Source organism: Dipodomys merriami, unplaced genomic scaffold (assembly GCF_024711535.1).
Source record: "Dipodomys merriami isolate MVZ:Mamm:240054 unplaced genomic scaffold, mDipMer1.0.p SCAF_4, whole genome shotgun sequence".
Classification (NCBI taxonomy): Eukaryota; Metazoa; Chordata; class Mammalia; order Rodentia; family Heteromyidae; genus Dipodomys; species Dipodomys merriami.
Window position 1 is genome coordinate 39,444,965 of NW_027205603.1, and position 20,268 is coordinate 39,465,232.

The 20,268-nt window shown below is 41.1% G+C and overlaps 2 protein-coding genes across 4 annotated transcripts in view; one reads left to right on the plus strand and one right to left on the minus strand.

Annotated features, from left to right (window-relative positions):
• Window positions 1-16,829, plus strand: part of Trim55 (tripartite motif containing 55) — a 38,674-nt gene extending 21,845 nt beyond the window's left edge. For 2 of the 3 annotated variants that reach the window (XM_069990822.1, XM_069990824.1), the window contains one exon: window positions 15,857-16,829. In XM_069990822.1, the coding sequence (XP_069846923.1) occupies window positions 15,857-15,979 (123 nt within the window). In that variant the 3' untranslated portion in view covers window positions 15,980-16,829. The remainder of the gene's footprint in view (window positions 1-15,856) is intronic. The other variant, XM_069990823.1, reaches the window with a different exon arrangement.
• A 924-nt stretch (window positions 16,830-17,753) lies between these two features.
• On the minus strand, window positions 17,754-19,844 carry Crh (corticotropin releasing hormone). Its single transcript, XM_069991785.1, has 2 exons — window positions 19,613-19,844; window positions 17,754-18,800 (listed from the first exon to the last, which is right to left on the minus strand). The coding sequence occupies exon 2, from the start codon at window positions 18,785-18,787 to the stop codon at window positions 18,221-18,223; it is 567 nt and encodes a 188-aa protein (XP_069847886.1). The 5' UTR covers window positions 18,788-18,800; window positions 19,613-19,844; the 3' UTR covers window positions 17,754-18,220.
• Between the last annotated feature and the right edge of the window lie 424 nt (window positions 19,845-20,268).

A 20,268-nucleotide genomic window follows, 5' to 3' on the forward strand; every position in this document is an offset into this window, starting at 1 on the left:
TAATTAGTCATACTTAACGATCCAAACCTCATAGACTTTTGAATAAATGACCCTATTGGCCTAAACACAGCCTCTCTTTATCCTGAGCTCAAAAGTAGACCAGGTGCTAAAGGCACTAGCTATTTCTGGCTCCTTGACATTTCCCTGAGTTAACATTGACTTTTGTGGAAGCTCACACCATGACTTCCTTTCTGTCTTATTATCTGCTTGCTAGGCAATGGTGTGGAATCTCCATGGGATCCTGCCCTGTCTGTAGCTGTGCAAGTAAAATCAACTCCAATGTTTAACAGCCACTCAGGAATCTGTGCACACTCCAGTGTTCTGAGCATCTACATAGTCTGCCCAGCTGCCCACCTGTTCCACCTGACATTAGTTGTGGTAAAGAGTAGTGAAAGTTTTCTTTGGACTCAGGGGGTTGAACATGGGGAGAGAGAAAACAACATGCCATATTGGAAGCAGGGCCTAATTGTGGATCTGAATAATTGTCTGAAGAGTTCTATTTACATCCTGAGAATGTGGTTCGGGGGCTTTGTCACCATACGTGTATCCCTTGTAATAGTCTCTGAGGCTGCAGGGGGAGTGTCATGCTTCATGGCTGCCACCCACCAAGTCCATGTCATATGTGCTGACATCCTGTGTGCCTGTGTGGTGAGATGAGGGTGAAACTGGAGGGAGGGAGCCTGGAGGAGGGGATTTGGGTGCAGTTGATTAACATTCACTATTGCTTGTGTAGTTGTGCCTTTGAGGAAGGACCTTTTACATAAAGAAACAAACCTATTTGATATCACACTAACCCCTGAAAGTGATAGGGGCTGATGTAGAGGTGTCACCAGGGCAGCAAATTCCTAACCCTAGGAAAAATGTTCGCAGGCCTCGTTTACCTTTACCATCTCTGAGCTCAGTCTACCAAATGATTTTCCTGTGCGAGGTTAGCTTGTTGGAATTTCCTGCTGCACTGTTAATATTAGCGTGAACATCTGGGGAATGATACAGAGTTCTTGATTCATTGGTGTTTGTGGTCACTTTACTAGATGGCTCCAGGGCAAGAAGTAGTATTGCCCTAGAAACTCAGAAGCATCTTAGTCTCACTTGCTTATCTGTGAACTCACTTCAGTTCCTATCCGCTGAACTGCAAGCCTTAGAAAAAGGCAAATGTTCTACCACAAATGCTTTTCTCATATTCACAGAGATTAAACCTGTCCTTGACCCAAGCTCATAACCAGACTATGTGTGAGAAACTGATCATGACAAAACTAGACATCTTCTGGCTCTTTCAGTGGCAGAGCTTCTATTTTTTTTAAGGTGTATACATTTTATTGTATATTGGATCTAAGAAAAAAATCTTTGAACAAGGTTTGGATTCAGCACCATGTGAATCTGAATTTTGAAGGAAGCATTGGTTCCCAGCTATCCTTCTTCATGGTGGATTTTGAATCTTGTCATACCCGATTGTCAGAAAACTGTGCAGAAATCCCATAAAGTGAACTGGCAGAATTGTTCCTGTTTCTACTCTTTTGGGTGGCCTGCTCATGCAAACACTGTGGTTAAAAAATAATATTGATATTTTTATATGTTGATTTTTAAATTTATCTTGCAAAAGTTACAAGATGCCCTAGTAAAAATCCAAAAAGAAGGCAATCACAAGGTAGAATAAAGATACTGAAGATAGACTAGCTGCTATTTTAGATCATTTTCTATTGTCATAACTAATTACTACAGAGCAGGTGAGTTATAAAGAACAGAGACTTACTGATCTCACAGCTCTAGAAGCTGTGATATTTAAAAACAGGGTTCTAGAATCTAGTGAGGGACTTCGTGGATAGGTGGACAGCACTATATAGCCAGAGGAAGAAAGCATGTTCGCTTAGTTTTCTCTATCTCTTCTAATAAATAGTCATGCCAACTTGTGTATTCTACATGACTCCATCTAGTCCCAGTTACCTCGTATAGGCTCTAACTCCCCAAATACTTAGTATATGAAGTTGAAGACGTTTTGACAAATTGGAGGCTTGGCTCAAGTGTAGAATACTTTTCTAGCAGGAGGCTTTGTGTTTGAACCCAAGTACTGTCAAAAAAATGTTTTCAACATATGAAATTTTGGAGACACATTTAAAACAAAGCAGCTGCCCTTGCAAATGTCTATGAAGCCTCATTTCTTTGGACATGCTTTGTTTTGGCCATTGGCTGATCCAGTTTCCTTCCATCCACTGTCTTTCTTCTTCCTACAATAGTTAACAAAGTACACCTGAGTGTTAACATAGGAATTTTCCTCATCCCACACTCCCCATGGACAATTGTGCATTTTATTAGGAATATGTGTAAATTTTGACAGATAGCTGGAGCTGGTGGCTCCTGCTTGTAATCCTAGCTAATCATGAGGCTGAGATCTGAGGATCACAGTTCAAAGTGAGCCCGAGCAAAAAGTCTATGAAACTCTTACCTCCAATAAACCACCAGAGAACTGGAAGAACAACTGTGGCTCAAAGTGGTAGTTGTAGCAGCAATTAAAGCTTCCCCCTAGTTTCCCTTCCTCTTTATTCAGTGCAGCTTAGTGTCCACCTCTGGAAGAAATCTGTCCAAAGCATTTATTGAGAGCTATTCAGAGACTAGCAGTTTCTAAAGCAAAGTCTCTCTTGGGTGGATTAACTGCGCAGCTGCTCTGGCTGATACTTGAGCTGCACATAGCAGCTGCCTCAAGGTCAGAAGACATGCCCCCACCATTGCCTTACCGTCCCCCACCCCACCCCTAACACACGTGTCAATGAGGACTGAGGACTTTGGAGATGGAAACTTTGGCTTGAAATCTCCCCAATTTGTGCTTCTATAAAACAGTCAAACTTCAGCTATTTTACCAGCACAGTTGTAAGTGTTGAGAACATAGACACGTTATTATATGATCGCTATTTGCTGTTTCAGGAATAAAAACATATTTCCTTTCCCATTTCATTCTTCAAGCCTGAAAATAGATAAGTTGGGTGAAACTCTTCCAGTGCATGGAGAAGTAGGAAGATCAATGAAATTAGGAGAAAAAGACTTCAGTTGTAGTCTGTATCTGACTCTGGTTAATGCTCTCTCCAGGAAAGGAAGAGACAACCCATGAATAGATTCATCTATTCATACATACAGCACTGAACAGAAAAGACTCTCCTACTAAGAATTTCATTATTTGTTCCAGCATGTTTTATTAAAGAAGGTGATGGACTCACACCTGACACCAGTCACTTTGAGTGATAAAAATAACATTAGTTTTTCAGTGAAACAGCCAGTTGCCTTTTTCAATATGCATTTCCAGTCTTAAAGTGTGGACATCAGCCCTTATTTATTAAGCTGATTTCCAGATCTCTTAGGAAGACACCCTAACCTCTGTTAGATGTCATAAAGTGCATGGTGACTGCACCTGAGGTCCACCCCAAGGCCTTCATTGCCTAGTAGAGCAAAGACAAGGTGTACACATTAAAGGCAGTCACAGAATATCAAATAGAGGAAGAAATAAAAACGTATCATTTTTAAGGATGGTTTTATTGAGATGCATATATTCTAAAATGTATTCATTGAAGATCAGTGCATTTTGACACCTTGGTAGCATTTTAACTACCACTACATTGAGATTCCAAATATTTCCATTACCACCCAGATTCCCTTTACATGCTTGTACAGTTAACACCTTCTGCAACACCCAGATAACTGCCAAAGCTTGTAATTGTGTCAATTCTAGAAGGTCATTAAAAAAAAAACATGAAGTATGTAGGTTTGTGTAGATGGCTTTTCCCCTTTAGAGAAATGCTTTTGAAACTTATGCATTCTGCTGCAGGTATCAGTATTTCAACTTTTCTTATTTCTGAGTGGTGTTCCACTCAGAATAATAAACTGCAGTTTATTTACCCACTCATCATTTGATGGATACTTGTATTCTTAGCCACTTTGACTACTATCAGTAAAGCTGCTATGAATATTTACCTTTAGGTCTTTGTCTAACTATATCTGTTCAATTATCTTTTATGGGGGGGCAGTCATGGGGCTTGAACTCTGGGCCTGGGAACTGTCCCTGAGCTTTTCAGCTCAAGGAAAGTACTCTGCTTGAGCCACAGTGCCACTTCCAGTTTTCTGGTGGTTAATTGGAGATAAGAGTCTCATGGACTTTCTTGCCTGGGCTGGCTTTGAACTGTGATACTCAGATCTTAGCCTCCTGAGTAGCTAGGATTACAGGCATGAACCAACGGTGCCTGACCTGTTTTCAATTATCTTGAGTAAATACCTATTATTGGAACTGCTGGATTATTTAGTAAATGTACAGTTAACTTCATTAAAATTTTTCAGGTTTCTTCCCATGTTATCAAATTCAATTCTATGCTTCCACCAGGAATGTAGGAGAGTTCCAGCTACTCTACATTCTATCCAGAACAGTATTGTGTCAATCTTGCTTATTTTGGACTTTCATATATATATATATATATATATATATATATATATATATATATATATAATATTTTCTACAGTGAAGTACCTGTTCACTTTCTTCTACACCTTTTATTGGGTTATTTGTATTCTTAGAAGTCCTATATGTATGTTGAGTACTCTCTTCTCAGACAAATGCTTTGTGAATATTTTCTTCTAGTGGGTGGCTTGTTCTTTTCATTTTCTCAACTATACATATATATTTATGCATATACATATATATATATACCTATATGTATATGTGTTTAGATTAAGCCTAATTGATCACTTTTTCTTTTGGTTTGTGCTTTTTGTTGTTCTCTTGAAGATTTACTAACATGCTTCCTTCTGGAATTTGTATCATTTTAGCTCATAAGTAAACTCTAAAATATTATTCATTAAATTTTATATACATGGGATCAAAGTTTAGTCTTTCTATTTTTTTCTTTTTTAGTAAAAAGTATCCACTTGTTCCAGCAACAAGTTTTGGTTTTTGTTGAAAAGATTGTACTTTCCTTTGTAAGTGAATTGACCATGTACATTTAAGTCTATATCTGGGCCCTGCTTTGTACCTTGATTTGGGTATTTGTCTCTCTGTAAACACTCTCCTGCCTTGATCATTATAGTCTCATATATGATGGAAAGCCAGGGGAATAGTTTTCTAGCTTTTTCTGGTTTTGAAATTGTTTTGACTCCTTACTAATTTTACCAATCTTAAAAAAAAAAGCAAACCTTTGATTTTGTGGGTATTCTCCATTTTATTTTTCTGTCACATTATTTTCTGATATTTATTATTTTCTTTCTTGTGTGTTCTTTGGGTTTGTCTCTTATAGTGCTAGTTTTCTAGAATGAAAGCTTAAATTACTGATTGACATCTTCCTTATTTTTTAATATAAACAATGCTATACATCTTCTAATCACTGGTTTAGCTGAAATGCCAGAAGTTTTGACTTGTGTGTTTTCATTTAATTCAAAATATTTTCTCCTTTACTTTATGGGTTTTTTTTTGTTGACACATGGGTTAGTTAGATGAATGGTGCTAAAATCTAGACATTTGTTTGACTTCTGTTTAATTCTATTATGACTTCTATTTAATTCTAATATGGAGAGAAAATATAGTTTATATACTGTGCTTATCAAATATAAAATATACTTTATGTATTCCCAATTCTTTAAGTTTATTAATATTTGTTTTATGTCATTGAATATGATCTACCTTGGAAGGTTTTTGAAAACACAGTATGTTATTGTGTTGTTGAGTGAAGTTTTCATTAAATGTCAATTAAGACAGTTGATTAATGGTGGTGATCAGTTCTACTATTTTTCTTCTGATTTTCTGTTAATCTGTTCTATTCTTGAGTGGAATTTTGAGATCTCATAGTATAACTGGACTTTCTGATTTCTCCTTTTAAGTTCTATCAGTTTTAGCCTCACTTATTTTGGAACTATAGGTACACTCATATTTAAAATTGTTATATTTTCTTGGAGATTAAGTCTGAGATAAGTGTTGCTTAAAACAAAACTTATCTACCTCTTTTCTTCTTGTGACTGAATGTTCAAAAGGTGTATTGTAAAAGTCTCCATTCATGTATACAGGTTCATGCTTTCTAGATAGCTTTAAAAAGATGAGGGTAGAGAGGAGAGGACTAGAGGAGAATGGTGTTGACAGTCCTTAAGGCATTGTTCCAAATGGCGTGACAGGCAGTAGGGTAGGAATCATGGCCCAAATCCAACAAGTCTGCCTTTCCTTTTCCCCCAGCCACACACAGGGTCAAGCATTGCAAGGGCCAGGATGGTTGAGATACTTCTAAGTGATTAAGCTGAACTTTATGACCAGATGATCAGTTGTCACCATTGGGTAGGACCCTATTTTTAATTTTGACATTAGTTGATTTTTGAGCTAATATCTCTGTATGTTTTCATGACACACCTATGTTCTAGTTCATTCTTTGTCCCATGTAAAGTTTGTAAAGAAACTCAGAGGATACCTTGTCATAGGCCAGTGACTTATATTACTGGGCTTGTCCTCTTGACTCAGATCTGACCCAAGTGCCCACAAGAAGAGGTCAATAGCTTTTCTCTTCCTACCAGAGACCCCAATTCCTTTCTATCTAGTATATCATTAGCTCAGAGACAGATCCTTAGGGCTTTACCCTAAAATAGCAAAGGGCAGGTGAAGGCCAGTGGCTTATTATAGAGAGGAGAAAGTGTCACCAAGAAAAACCAGATCACACCATCTTAGTTCTTTGCTAAAGCTCTATAAATGTTGTCTGTGAAATTGTAAAGATCTAAAAGGGTAAAAGGTATTGTATAAATAGATGGAAACAGGAAGGGGAGCAAAGGAAAGGGCAGAGAAAGAAAAGGGAAAGGAAAAGGGGGAAGGAAAGGAAAGGAAAAGGGGGAAGGAAAGGAAAGGAAAAGGGGAAAGGAAAGGAAAGGAAGAGAAGGGAAGGGCAAGGCAAGGCAAGGCAAGGCAGGGCAAAGCAATGGTAAACAGAATAATGGCTTAACTGATCAAAGAGGTTGGTTAGCAGTGGTGATAGGTGATACTAGAAAAGTTTCTTTTTCTTTTTGAATCCTAGGGTTTATTTTCTACACTATGAACAGTGTTCAGCATGTACTCTGAAGTCTTATCAAACATTCATCACCCAGATTCAGCCCCCTTGAAAATATTCTTATTTTCCTAAGCAAGAATGAACAAAGTTCCAAAGTTCCAAAATGAAACAGTCACTGTGGAGCTCTGCCTCTCTGCTCAGAGCAAAAAGATCAAATCATTTTCATGCAAATAGCCTTTGAGAATAGAGCATACATTCTGATTTCAAGCACAATGATCCATGCCAATGTGTACCAGAGATGGGGAAGTGAGAGATGCTGGAGGCTAGAAGGCTGGGAAACTTTTATGTGTGAGATTAATTTCACAAGGTATCACACTGCCCTTGGGAAGACTCAACAGGAGACCCACGATTTCCCATGAATATGACTATAGGTTCCTGTGTTCTTTGAAATGATTGATTTAATTTTCCAAAACAAACTGAAGTGATTGAAAATTTAACTATGTTCTCTAAATTTAATTGAGGGATTCAGATTGTCAAATTATTTTCAAACAGAAATTTCTAAGGCTAAATGCTTCTTGCTTCACAATGAGATTCAAGCATACAGATTGCTGCTCTGCTAGGCACCCTGGTTGTGCTGGAATTTCAAGTTGATGAGAGAGAAGACTAAGCTGTGCTCTGACTGGCCCACATGTACTCTGTAATGTTGTCAGGATCCTGGAAATTATAAGAAGTTGTGATAATGAAGTACAGGCATTGTTATATAGAAAAAATTATAGGAGGGAATAAGGTTTGCTTTAGCATGCTAGTTTTAATGGAATCATTTTATTAACATTGTTTAATGCTTTTGCATTTTATTGCTACTTTATTTTGTTTTAGAGTTTTTTTCTCTGCTGGGAAAGTGCCATTTTAATAATGGCCAAGTTGGCGGTTTTTACTAAAAGGTGAAAAAAAAAGTGAAAACAAAGAAAGCAGTAAACTACCTTTCTCAGTATCCGATAGCCTTCTAAATAAATGTCACTTTAATAGGAAGCTAATGGATGTATCCAATTTAAAAAGGGAAATAACATATAAATTGTGTGTAGCAATGTGATGGATTCATTTCCCCTGGTAACTTAGGCCTACAACTCAACAATTATGTGAAAACAGGCTCTGGGGAGAGGTCTTGAGAAACAGTTATAACATTGCTAGTTGGTTTTGCATTTTTTTTCTTTTTTGTTTCCCATCCTTTATAATTGTTTATTATTCTGATTTCACCTCAGATCCTTATTAGTGTCATGTATTTTGTGGTGTGTTTTTTTTCTCCTGTCTTCATTTGTGTGTGTCAGTGATTTCCATAAAGTGCCCTTTCTCTATGGCAGTCCATGAACTGAAGAGTTCATCCACCAATGTGTTAATGCACAATCCAGAGGTGCAGGTAGAGTGTGTAATGAATGGATGAATGTTGCTTCATCATGTACAGAGTCTTATGTGGAGATTTTCTCCTTTAAACTTTACATCAGCCCTGTACAGTGGGGACTGTTAAGCTTCCCATTTTTAGTGAAGAGAAAGGAAGATCTTAGAAGAGGCCTGGTTGCTCAGGATCACAGACTAACTGTGAGCTTGTTGCCTTCTGGGCCTGGTCCTTCCCCATGGAGGAGAGTGTGCAGTAATTTGGAAGCCAGCCAGCATCTAAGAGTTTATCTCTGCTTCACTGAGATTGATGTGGCTGAGACAAGAATCAATGTGACCAAGGCCTCTTCGGCTCTGACTCACCACTTATGACAGATTGGCACAGTCCCACAAAGCAGAAGTGGGTGGTTACTCAGAAAGCCTGCATTGCTTCCTGAGATGTGGATGTCCATTGCAAATGAGAGGGATCTAAGCCTTCAGCTGCATTCCACACTTAAGTCTCTGACTTCCAGTGGTACATCAGCCCTGTCTCGTAAGTTCACTAAGCACCAGCTGCCCCCTCTTGCCTTGATCTATTGTGATCTATTGTGATCACTATTAACAACTCTTGATACTTTATCCTTAGAGATACTTCTAGCAAGTTCTTCAAACTTCCTGAGTCTGAATTGCCCTAGCAGTAAATTGAATTTAGCACAGGGGATCCTAATTTGAACCTGTTTGGTCTGTTTAGCTTAACCCAAGGTTAAGAAGCCCTAACTGTGAAGAATTGAGGATCCAATTTTCTTCTGAAAGACTGAGATCACTCATGAATTCTATGCATGGAACATACATTGGATGTACAGCTGAGGCTATGCTAGTGATGGCTATAGTCTGATATTCATCTTACCCTGTCAATTCCTAGACAGCATTTGAAATGATCTAAACGGAATAGATTCCACCATCCTCCTCCAGATTCAGAAAATGCGAGTGAGTGAATTCACCATTTTCTTGTATGAAGAGTCTGACTTCTAATCTGGCTTCTAAGCTTCCCTATAAGAAGGAGGCAGCAACAGAGTCTCCACATTAACTTCCTTCATCCATCACCTCCGCCATTCATTGTGTATGCCTCTAAATCAGACCAAGTGACAGGAAATAGTTTTTAGTGAGTGTTTTTCTTTCTTTTTCTTTCTTTTTTTGTGCCAGTCCTGGGGCTTCAACTCAGAGCTGAGGAACTGTCCCTGAACTTTATTGCTGAAGGCTAGCACTTGAGTCACAGCTCCACTTCTAGATTGTTTGTAGTTTCTTTTTGTTAATGTTTTTGTTTGTTTTTTGAGATAAGACTCTCCTGGACTTCCTGCCCAAACCTTATCCTCAAATCTCAGTCTCCTGACTTGCTAGGATTACAGACCTGAGCCATGGCACCCAGCTAGTGTTTTTCCTTTTGAGTTTGTTTGGGGATTCCCATTTCTGTCTTCCTCTAGCAGTCATGAAGACCACATGTGTTTTCTCAGCTCTGTGTTTTACGCCGCTTGTTCTATCCCAAGCAGAAATGTCTGTATTTCTGGGAAAGCAATGCTCACGCTGGTAGAGCTGCCTGGCTGTGTTTCCCAGGCTCAGGCCCTTGGCTAAGAGCCATGGACTATGCCTCCCCATGGACTATGCTTCTTCCCATTGGTGATTATCCTACGGTCTTGGCCATACTTTCCTTTCTTGCCAAGAATCTGTAATGCTTAAGCTATCCAGGGCCCCGAGGTTCCAGAATGCTAAGCAGGGAATCAGGCCATGGTTTGGGTTTTCTGTCTGAATAAATATTCTAAACATGATCTCAACATGTCTACTCACACCTGTTTCAAGCATCTGGCTTTGGTTCTCTGACACACCCTAGCAGGTGCAGGGTGGATACTGGGCAGTTGCCCAGTTGGCAGCCTCAAGTCTAGTCTGAGCCTTCCTATCCATATTCCTTCAAGACAAATAGATATTGTCAGAGATGGGCAAGGAGTCTTGAAGTAGCCTAGAAAGACTGACAATTAACGTGCAGTGGTAACCAGATACTCTGTCAGGTCCAGTTTCTCATTGGCATCCACTGTAACTAGGCACAAATTCCTTCACTTCTCCTAGCATCCCTCAGTGCCCTGGCATCATTCATCTCTCATGATAAGACATGGACATCTCTATGTTAAATGTTATTTGGTGAGGTGAATGGCATATTATGCCATCATCATCTATTAATGTCTTCGTCAGCAATGCCTTTTATCATATTGATTACTCACTTGGATAAGCCTGTGAATAGAACACAGGGAAGGTACATTTTCAGGAGTCAGGGTCATGGGTAGTATTGAGAATAGCCATTTGTGGAAGGGCAGATGCTAGCATTCCACAGAAACCATGGGAAGCCTGGAGGCAGCTGGAGGAAACATGAGCTCACGTTTCTATTTGGAGGCTGCTTTAATAATTACCCTCCTAACTGAGGCTACAGAGGCTATAAGTGCGCTTGTGTCATGTCCCAGCACAGTGATCGCTGCTGAAACCAGCTTTGCAGCCTGGGAGGAGCGAGGCGGTCCTGGACACTTCATTAGCAACCAAGCCCCGGGACGGAGAGCTCAGCTCCCCAGGCAAGCTCTGGCTTACACATTTCTACTTGGACTAAAGAACTTGTTACTCCAGGGTTTAATGTGAAGTTGCCTGATTTAAAAAGAGAAAGGAAAGGGAAGGGAAGGGAAGGGAAGGGAGGGAGGAAGGAAGGAAGGAAGGAAGGAAGGAAGGAAGGAAGGAAGGAAGGAAGGAAGGAAGGAAGGAAAGGAGGAAAGGAGGAAAGGAAGGAAGGAAGGAAGGAAGGAAGGAAGGAAGGAAGGAAGGAAGGAAGGCAGAATATAAAATTCACCATCTTAATGATTTCTTAGCATACAGTCCAATAGTGTTATTACATTCACACCATGGAACAGACCACCAGAATTCTTTCATCTTGAAAAAAATTGAAACTGTACCCACTAAACAAAACCTTTCTATTTCTCCTTGCAACCGCACTCCCACTTCCGGGCCCTGGCAATTACTACTCTACTTTCTGCTTCTATGAAATTGATTCCTTTAGATATTCACCTAAGTGGAATGATACAATATTTGTCTTTGTGTGTCTGGCTTATTTCACTTTACCTGAGATGCTCAAAATTCACCCATGTTCTAGCACATGTCAGAATCTCTCTCTCTCTCTCTCTCTCTCTCTCTCTCTCTCTCTCTCTCTCTCTCTCTCTCTCTCTCTCTCTCTCTCTCTCTCTCTCTCTCTCTCTCTCTCATCCTGGGGCTTGAACTCTGGGCCTGGTTGCTATCCCTGAACTTCTTTTTGCTCAAGGCTAGCTTCTGGCTTTCTCTATGATTAATTGGACAGAAGAGTCTTACAGACTTTCCTGCTCGATCTGGCTTTGAACTGTGATCCTCTGATCTCAGCCTTCTGAGTAGCTAGGATTATACAGTCACCCAACATGATATGTTTTCACTTTCATCACTAGCTTCCATTTTTTGGTGAGAAACTGTGTAGAAATAGTCTTTTATGGAATAAAACTTGTGAAATACTACCTAGAGGAGACTGATAGCTCTATTACCTCCTACCTGTGTATCTTCAGGGTTAGTTCCACATGTAATTTGTGTCCCACTTTCTTCATCTGTACAATGAGTAAGAATAGAATAGAATAGAATTGAATTGATCAGAATTTCCTTTTTTAATGTTGGCCAATATTCCATTGTATGTGTATGTCACATTTTATTTTTCCACTGAGCTATGGATGAGCACTACATTGCTTCTACTTCCTGGCTATTATGAATAATGCTCCTAGGGACATACGAGTACAAAGCCATGTAAATTCCTGCTTTCAGTTCTTTTGATTATATACTCCAAAGTGGAACTTTTGGGCCACGTGGTTCTCTCAGTGTCACTTTTTGATGAACCTGCCTATTATATATTCCATAGTGGCTAGGCTATTTTACATTCGCACCAGTCATGTGCACTCATTCTTCTTTCTTCATGCCTTCACTTCTGAGTTTTTGATGCTTATATATTCATTCATGTTCTTTTCGAAGTACTCTGCAGCCATACAGGCCAGGTCAGGCAAATGCCATCCATTACTTAACCATCCTCATGACACAGCCTAATGTCCCCCGGCCTCTGGCAGGATGCATGCTTCTCATTACAGCAGTGAGCAAAGATTCCAGATGACCTCATGTGTTGAGGACAGAGCCTGCAGACACAGGGCTCAGGATAGAAGCACTTCATCTCACCTTGATCTGCAGTGAAGTGAAGCAATATTCTACCACCATGATCTGACATTCTTTTTTCCCTTCTCAAAGTACATTTGATAGTAATAGCAAAAATGAAAAAGCGAAAGAAAGAAAGAAAGAAAGAAAGAAAGAAAGAAAGAAAGAAAGAAAGAAAGAAAGAAAGAAAGGAAGGAAGGAAGGAAGGAAGAGCGAGAAAGAAAAAGAAAGAAAGAAAGAAAGGAAGAGCGAGAAAGAAAGAAAGAAAGCGAGAAAGAAAAAGAAAGAAAGAAAGAAAGAAAGAAAGAAAGAAAGAAAGAAAGAAAGAAAGAAGGAAAGAAAAAGAAAGGAAGGAAGAGAAAGGAGAAGGAAGAGGAGAGGAGGAAGAGAGAGGAAGTGACTAAAGAGTGAAAGGAAGGAAAGAGAGAGGGAGGGAGAGGGGGAGGGAGGGAGTTAAAGTTTTTTAAAGTTGTAACTAAATGACCAAAGACAAATGTGTCCTAAAACTAATAAGATGCTTTAGTAACGCTAGTTCATAGACTTAAGATTCAAAATGATTAGCGTTGACATAGACATAAATATGGATGGTGTCTGTGTAGTTAACAAAGTTAAATAAATAAATAGGGAAGGAGGGAGGAAAAAAGGAGGGAAGGAAGGAAGGAAGGAGGGCAGGAAGGAAGAGAGGGAAGGAGGGAGGGAGGAAGGAAGGGCCTAATATAAATGAAGCACTGTAAAATACCTCATGTGCATTACTTTATCCATTCCTTACAACAACCTTATAAGGCAGGATTTCATTTCTATTTTTATAGAAGAGAATATTAATACTAAGTAAATGCCAAGCAGAATTTACTATTCACTCAAATGGAACAGATGGAAAACAATAGTCCACATCTCAATGACAGGCACAGATCCTTTGGGATGTTTTGGTTTGCTCTCTTTTAGGATTAGTAAGGGCAAAGTGACTTGCATAAGGAAGAGAATGATGAGGATAAACAGGCACAGCATTCTGTCAAGACAATGCAGATTCCATCTCAATTTCAAGGATGTTGTAGTAGCTAACTCATTACCCACAGAATCTAGTGATATTCTTCTTTTTAAAAAGCAGTTCATTTTCAGTTATTTATTTCAGCTACTTCTTTACTGACAACTGTGTGCTTCTGTTTTTATTTGTCTGTGGCTATGAGGATTTCATACCCCTTCTTTTTGTTGTTGTTGTTGTTTTTTGTTGGTTTTTTTTTTTTTTGGGTCCGGTCATGGGGCCTGAACTCTGGGCTTGGGTGCTGTCCCTCAGCTCTTCAGCTCAAGGCTAGCGCTCTACCACTTGAGCCACAGCGCCACTTCCGGCTTTTTTCTTTTTGCTTATGTGGTGCTGAGGAATCGAATCCAGGGCCTCATGCATGCAAGGCAAGTGCTCTACCACTGAGCCACCTTCCCAGCCCCATACCCCTTCTTAACTTCCCATCAGGAATCAGTTTGATGGCGTAAAGACAACCCCAATGCCAAAAGGACTAGGGATAATTTTATTAATTTTTACAATACCACCCCAAAATATATAAATTCAGGGGCAAATCTGGTGGGTATAGGGCAAACATTCACTTTCCTCTCAAACCCACTTTGAGTGGAAATAAGGCAATGTAGTCACCAAAGTTCCGCTCTGCTTGGGCCATGTACCTTCCCTTCATCTGGCAGCTTTACAAGTCACCCAGGGCTGTGTGATGCATGCGTGTGTCTCATTGCTTTGAAATCTGGGGCATTCTTAGTTTTCTTAGTTTTCTTAGTGAAGCATGAGAATATGTTTATCCATTTCCCATAGTTTCCCCGGGAAGAATTATGCTTGTCATGGCATCTTTAAATGTTAGGTTTGAGTTAATAAAATAAAGTTGCATTTCAAAAGGCCTTTATGATTGATCCTCATTCATTAAGCTATGATTAAAAAAATTCAAAATAACACAAATGAAGTTCACTTATGAGATGAGATGAATTCGTTATTTATAAAAGGCAGGTGTTTATAAAAAGCATCTCTTTAGAAATATTGATATTAGATTTGTTTTATATAAATATTGTGACTAGATTTCAGAGCCTAGAGAAAAATAGCCTTTCATGATCTACTCAAATTTAATCTGGGTGCTGATGGCTTATACTGCTAATCTTAGCTACTAAGAAGGCTGAGATCTGAGGATCACAACGCAAAGTCAGCTTGGGTAGGAAACTCTTTGAGACCAGAATCTCCAATTAGCTTCCAAATATCTGGAATTCCAGCTGTGGCTCAAGTCCCTTGAGTACAAAAGCTCAAGGACAGCATCCAGGGTCTGTGTTCAAGCCTCAAGAGTTGGGCCAAAAAAAAAAAAAGGGATCTATCTATCTATCTATCTATCTATCTATCTATCTATCTATCTATCTATCTATCTATCTATCTATCTGTGTGTGTGTTTTCCCTCAGTAATAGATACTACATTATGATGGTTTTCATATGATGTAACTCCTAATGAAATTGCAACCTTATTAGTTTGTGTGAGCACTCAATGGTGGTCACACAATAAGGAAATTCCTAATGATATGTATTTTGGAAACACATTCCTGTAATTAAGTTACATGTGAATATATATATACATATATGTATATAAATATACATATATATAAGAAACTTATTACTTTAGCAGTGGAGAGACCTTATTAATATTTATTACAATAATTGATTACATATAGTAATGCCATTTAAACTGATTCCTCCCTCCCTCCCTTCCTTCCTTCAATCCTTCCTTCCTTTCCTTTCCCTTTTACAGTGCATGGATGGTGTTCCTGCCTTCCATGCCTCACACATACTAGCCAAGCACTAGTTGCACCCCCGGTGAAATTTTTCTTTAAATTCTGCAGATTTTTCTAAACCCTTATTGCTATGTTTTAATGAGACCTCATCTCAGTGAGTCATGAACAGGTTCATTTGAATGTAAGGAGTATAAACTGGACTCTTTCTTTCAAGGTCTTCCTTTCTCTGCATGGGTTACTATTGTCCCTTTGGAGATCATGACTGTGAATTACTTTCATGGCTTTTGACCATAGCTAAGATAACCAGAGCTTGCTTCCCATGTCCTGTCCTATTCATGATTATGTTCCATCTAATGATACTACCACTACTATTACTACTACTACTACTAGTAGTAGTAGTGGTATTCTTTCTCCTTAGGGGAGAAGTAAGTGGGCCAGCCCCCTAAGGACTAACTGCTTCCTCTGATTCACATTTTCTTCTGTTGCAGATTGGATCTGAGGCCCCTTCTCCCCAGGGACAGGCTGCAGCTTCAGGGAGTGGGAGTGGCCCCGAGGTGGAGCCTGCTCGCCATGTCTTTTCCTTCTCCTGGTTGAACTCCCTGAATGAATGATTCCCATTCCAGCTGCTGTCCCTCTGTCTACCTGGCTGAGATGCACAAGGCTGGCGAGACCCTAGGGGATATTCAGATGATGCAAATGATGAGTGGGACCTCTGGGTAGGATTTCTGAAAGAAAAAAAAAAGATACCTTTAATTCCAGATAACGTACTTAACACATGGAGGGAAAGAATGGTTTCAGAAAGGGAAGAAAGGGAAACTGGAGCTTAGGTAAATCTTTTGTTGTGTGGGAAATGTAAAGGTGTGTAGGTGTGGTAGTTGTGCATTCGTCAGTTACAAGTGGCAAGTGCTGAAAAAAGTGGGCACTGCACACTTGTCCCTCATAGTCACTGGCTTCTTTTTGTGTAATAGAAGCTCTTCACCTCTTCTCCCTTCTCCGCTATATCAAGGCAGGTGAATACCAAATTCAGTGTCATCAGAAGTGGCCCATTTATCAGAACATGGACAAAAGATGAGTCATTGACCAAAGCTATGAAAATGTTTTGCAGTTTTTCTCTTTTCCACAATAGATTCAGTGGATATCCAGAAATGTCCTCTGAATTTGATGACACTTTCAAAGGCCTACGACAGCTCTTGTGACCTTTTTTCTAATCTTAGTTTTAGATATTCCTCTATAAGTATTTAATTGGAAAAGACTTTCTAGCAGGGACTGCCTACTTTCTCCTGTATCCATTGAACTGAGTGGCTGAGTGTATTCATATACATATATGCATATATATGTATATGTTACCATATTTACATATAACATACACCTATATATACATACACACACAAATCATGCTTTCTTTGTTCCACTGTGAGGCCTTCTTCATAAGAGTAATTTTATTCTGTATGAACTATTAAATAAATGCTGTTTTTAAAAAATATAATGTATTCAGTGTTTCATATTATTCATATTATTACTCTATTAATAAAAGGGTACTTCAAGGGTCTCTCGGAAAGAAGCATCTTCATTCATATAAATTAATTATGAAGTCAAAATCATGTGATTAAAATTTTTAAAACTACAACTAAGTGATTAAAGGTAAATGTGTCATAAAATTAATAAGATGTGCTATTGAGTTTTAGAGTGGAGTAAAGGTAGCTCATAGACTTAAGACTCAAAGTGATTAGGGTTGGCATAGACATAAATACAGATGGTATCTGTGTAGTTAGGAAAGTTAACAATTATTTTTTTTAAAGTTCCCTAAATTTTATATCTAGTTGATTTCTATCAAATTTCTCCTATAAGTAGTCTTTGAAAAATAGCTTGTTTTATAGTGCCAAAGTAAAGCTTCATGAAATGGAAAACCGGCAACATTTGGCCTTTAATTTTCAAGAATGTCAGCCTCAAATCTCCACTTGTCTCTCCAACGCCCCTGTTAGCCCTAATTATGTCACATCTCAAGATTAATCGGGTTTAGGTGTTATTTCCATTATGATCGATTTTTCAGGTTGTGAAATTACCAAGTTGTAGAGCTGGAAGAAACTTCCCCAATTACAAAACCCAATCTTAGCTGTGGCACAGGGGAAGGAAACAGGGAAGGGAGAAAGCTGAAGTAAGAGATTAACCCATGGCAATTGCAAAGTTGGTCTGTGTGAGCCACTGAAAAATGTTTGCGTTTTCAGAGGAGAACAAAAATGTAGGAAGTTTGATGGGATTTAATCATTTTCCCCGCCTGTGCTGAGGTCATGTCCCTCGTGTGAGCTCTGGAAAGGACAAATAAAAGCACAATAACCTTTGCAGCTTTTATTAAAAATATAAATATTCAACATTCTTTTACACGACCAAGGATCGGAAAGATGTTTTTATTACTGAAACGTTTACAAGAAGTTGGTTCAAAGCGCATACACATTTCGTCTTACCCACCCACTCAAGAGAAGAGTATTCTCTTTGGCTCTGATCGCGACTAAAACATTAGAATAACTTCCATCAGCTTCCTTCCGGGTCTATATTTTTCTCTCAAACGTCACTAGTAAGACATCTGGACACGAGGACTGAAAGCAGACAACACAAATAACATTGTTTTTCTGTGACTGCACGTCGTGGTGCGCTTCGTGCATGCGAACGGAGGGGTATGGGCGCTCTCCCTGTACATTCTCTATGCTTCGAGCTATATAAAAATAAACAAATGGTATCAGAGCAGCACTATGGTACAGAATACTGTGTGTTAAATATTTTTTTGTAATTTTTGTTTTTTTGCTCTTAAATGCAGAAACTTTTTTGTGGGGGAGGGGGCGGGCAAACGCACCGTTTCATTTCCCTATTATCTCCATCAGTTTCCTGTTGCTGTGAGCTTGCTGCGCTAACTGCTCGGCCCTGGCCATTTCTAAGACTTCGCGGAGCAGGTGGAAGGTGAGATCCAGCGAGATGGGCGGCTCCTCCGAGCGCCTCTCTCGGTCCAGCGCCTCCTGGTGGCCGCCAGGGGCGCTGCGCTCCGCGGGACCCGCGCGGCTGTCGAGCGGGCGCGGAGGCAGCTGCTGCAGCAACGCGCGGAAAAAGTTGGCGGCCGCCGCCTGATGGGACCCGGGGCGGTTGTCACTGCCGCCGGCGAAGGCCGACGAGTCGGGCGACATCCGAGGAGCGGGGCTCTTGTGGAGGTTCCCCAGGCGGAGGAAGTATTCTTCTCCCATGCGGAGCAGAACGGGTCGAGGCTGCGGCTGCTGGGGCTGCTCGGGCTGGAAGAAATCCAGGGTGTGGGGGCCCCGCGGGGGCTGCGGGGCGCCCGGGGCGGACCCCCGGCTGAGCAGAGCCCCGCACGGCGGGCAGCGCAGCAGAGCCACCAGCAGGACGCCCGCGGACAGCAGCAGGCGCAGCCGCATGATGGGGCGCTGGCTGCGGGTCGGGGTGCGCAGAGGCGGGCGGGAGCGGACCGGGGAGAGAGAAAGGAAGAGTTGGTCAGAGTTCGGCCCAGCGGCGGGGTGCGCGGGGCGTCGTCCCGCCGCACAGCCCGAGCGCGCGCGGGCGCCGGCCCCAGGCGCGCGGGGCGCTGTCCGAGGTCCTGAAGCTCCCGGTGGAGGGCTTCGGGAGCAGGAAGAGGATGCCTGCCAGGCTCCCGCCGAAGCCACCCCCTCCCAGGCAGGACTCCGGAGCGCAGCCCTGACTCCCCTTCCCAAAACCCATCTCCAGAACGTCTCCCCGAGCTTAGAGAAGAGCCACAGATCGATCCGTCCCCTCCGGACCATTTTAGCGTTCTTCCAAATTGAGAACTACTTCCTTCCTTGTCTGTCTGTCTGTCTGTCTGTCTGTCTGTCTGTCTGTCTGTCTGTCTGTCTCTGTATCTCCCCATCCCTCTCCTTGCTTCCTTTCCCTGGGGGTCGGGATGGATATAGGGTAGTGGGAGTCCTTCATAACGACAGTGAATGGCAAGTGGGCAGTTCAGGTAAAGATAAGCAGCCGTCTAAAGTCTGATTTTGCCACATCCTAGCTATAGTTGGAATTTTAAGGCACAGCCAGCGACCTCTCTCTCTCTCTCTCTCTCTCTCTCTCTCTCTCTCTCTCTCTCTCTCTCTCTCTCTCACACACACACACACACACACACACACACACACACACACACACACGCACGCACGCACACACACACACGCACACACCAGCACACCAGGCTGCGCAGAGCTGGTGCGCCTTCCGTCTAGCCGCTCCCTTACCTTCCCAGGCGCTTTGCAGGTGAGCCAGGCACAGCTGCCTCTCTGCAGAGGGTGGTCTCCAAGGCTTTCTCTGAAGGCTTTCTTCCTCCTCTCCTCTCAGTTTCCACTCCCTTGTTTTTGTCTCTTTCTCCTCACTCTCTCAATTGTCTGAGTTTCTCCACACCAGAGCCTGGAGTGGGATTTTATAGTGTCGACCCTCTTCAGAAAGCACGCAGCATTTGCCTAATAAGCTGACGCTCTCTTGACAGCTCGATTGCGTGCTGCCTCTGCTCCTGCATAAATCATAGGGCCCTGCCAAGGAGCGAGGGACAGAGTTTTGCTATTTCAACACTGAATCTCACATCCAATTATATCAACAGATATTTATCGCCTCCTGGGTGACGTCAACGAGCCCTAAAATGGAAGGGCTTCTTATGACTTGTCCATTGACAAAAATTCTTGAATGAGATTTCCCAAGTGTGAATATACTGACCTTACTACTGAAGGCCAGATGGAGGGTTAGAAAAGAGACAGAGGAGAGGAGAGAAGAGGAGGAGACATGGGAAACAAGGAGGTCTACCAAAGCAGTCCTGCTGGGCAAGTGACCACCAGTTAAAGGGGATGGATGTGGACCCCCAGGTCTTTTCCTTCTTAACTTCTCTGACCAGTTATCTCAG

What these genes read in the sequence shown, in the direction of transcription:
- Crh (XM_069991785.1), bottom strand. Translation starts at nt 18,787, where the DNA reads ATGCGGCTGCGCCTGCTGCTGTCCGCGGGCGTCCTGCTGGTGGCTCTG.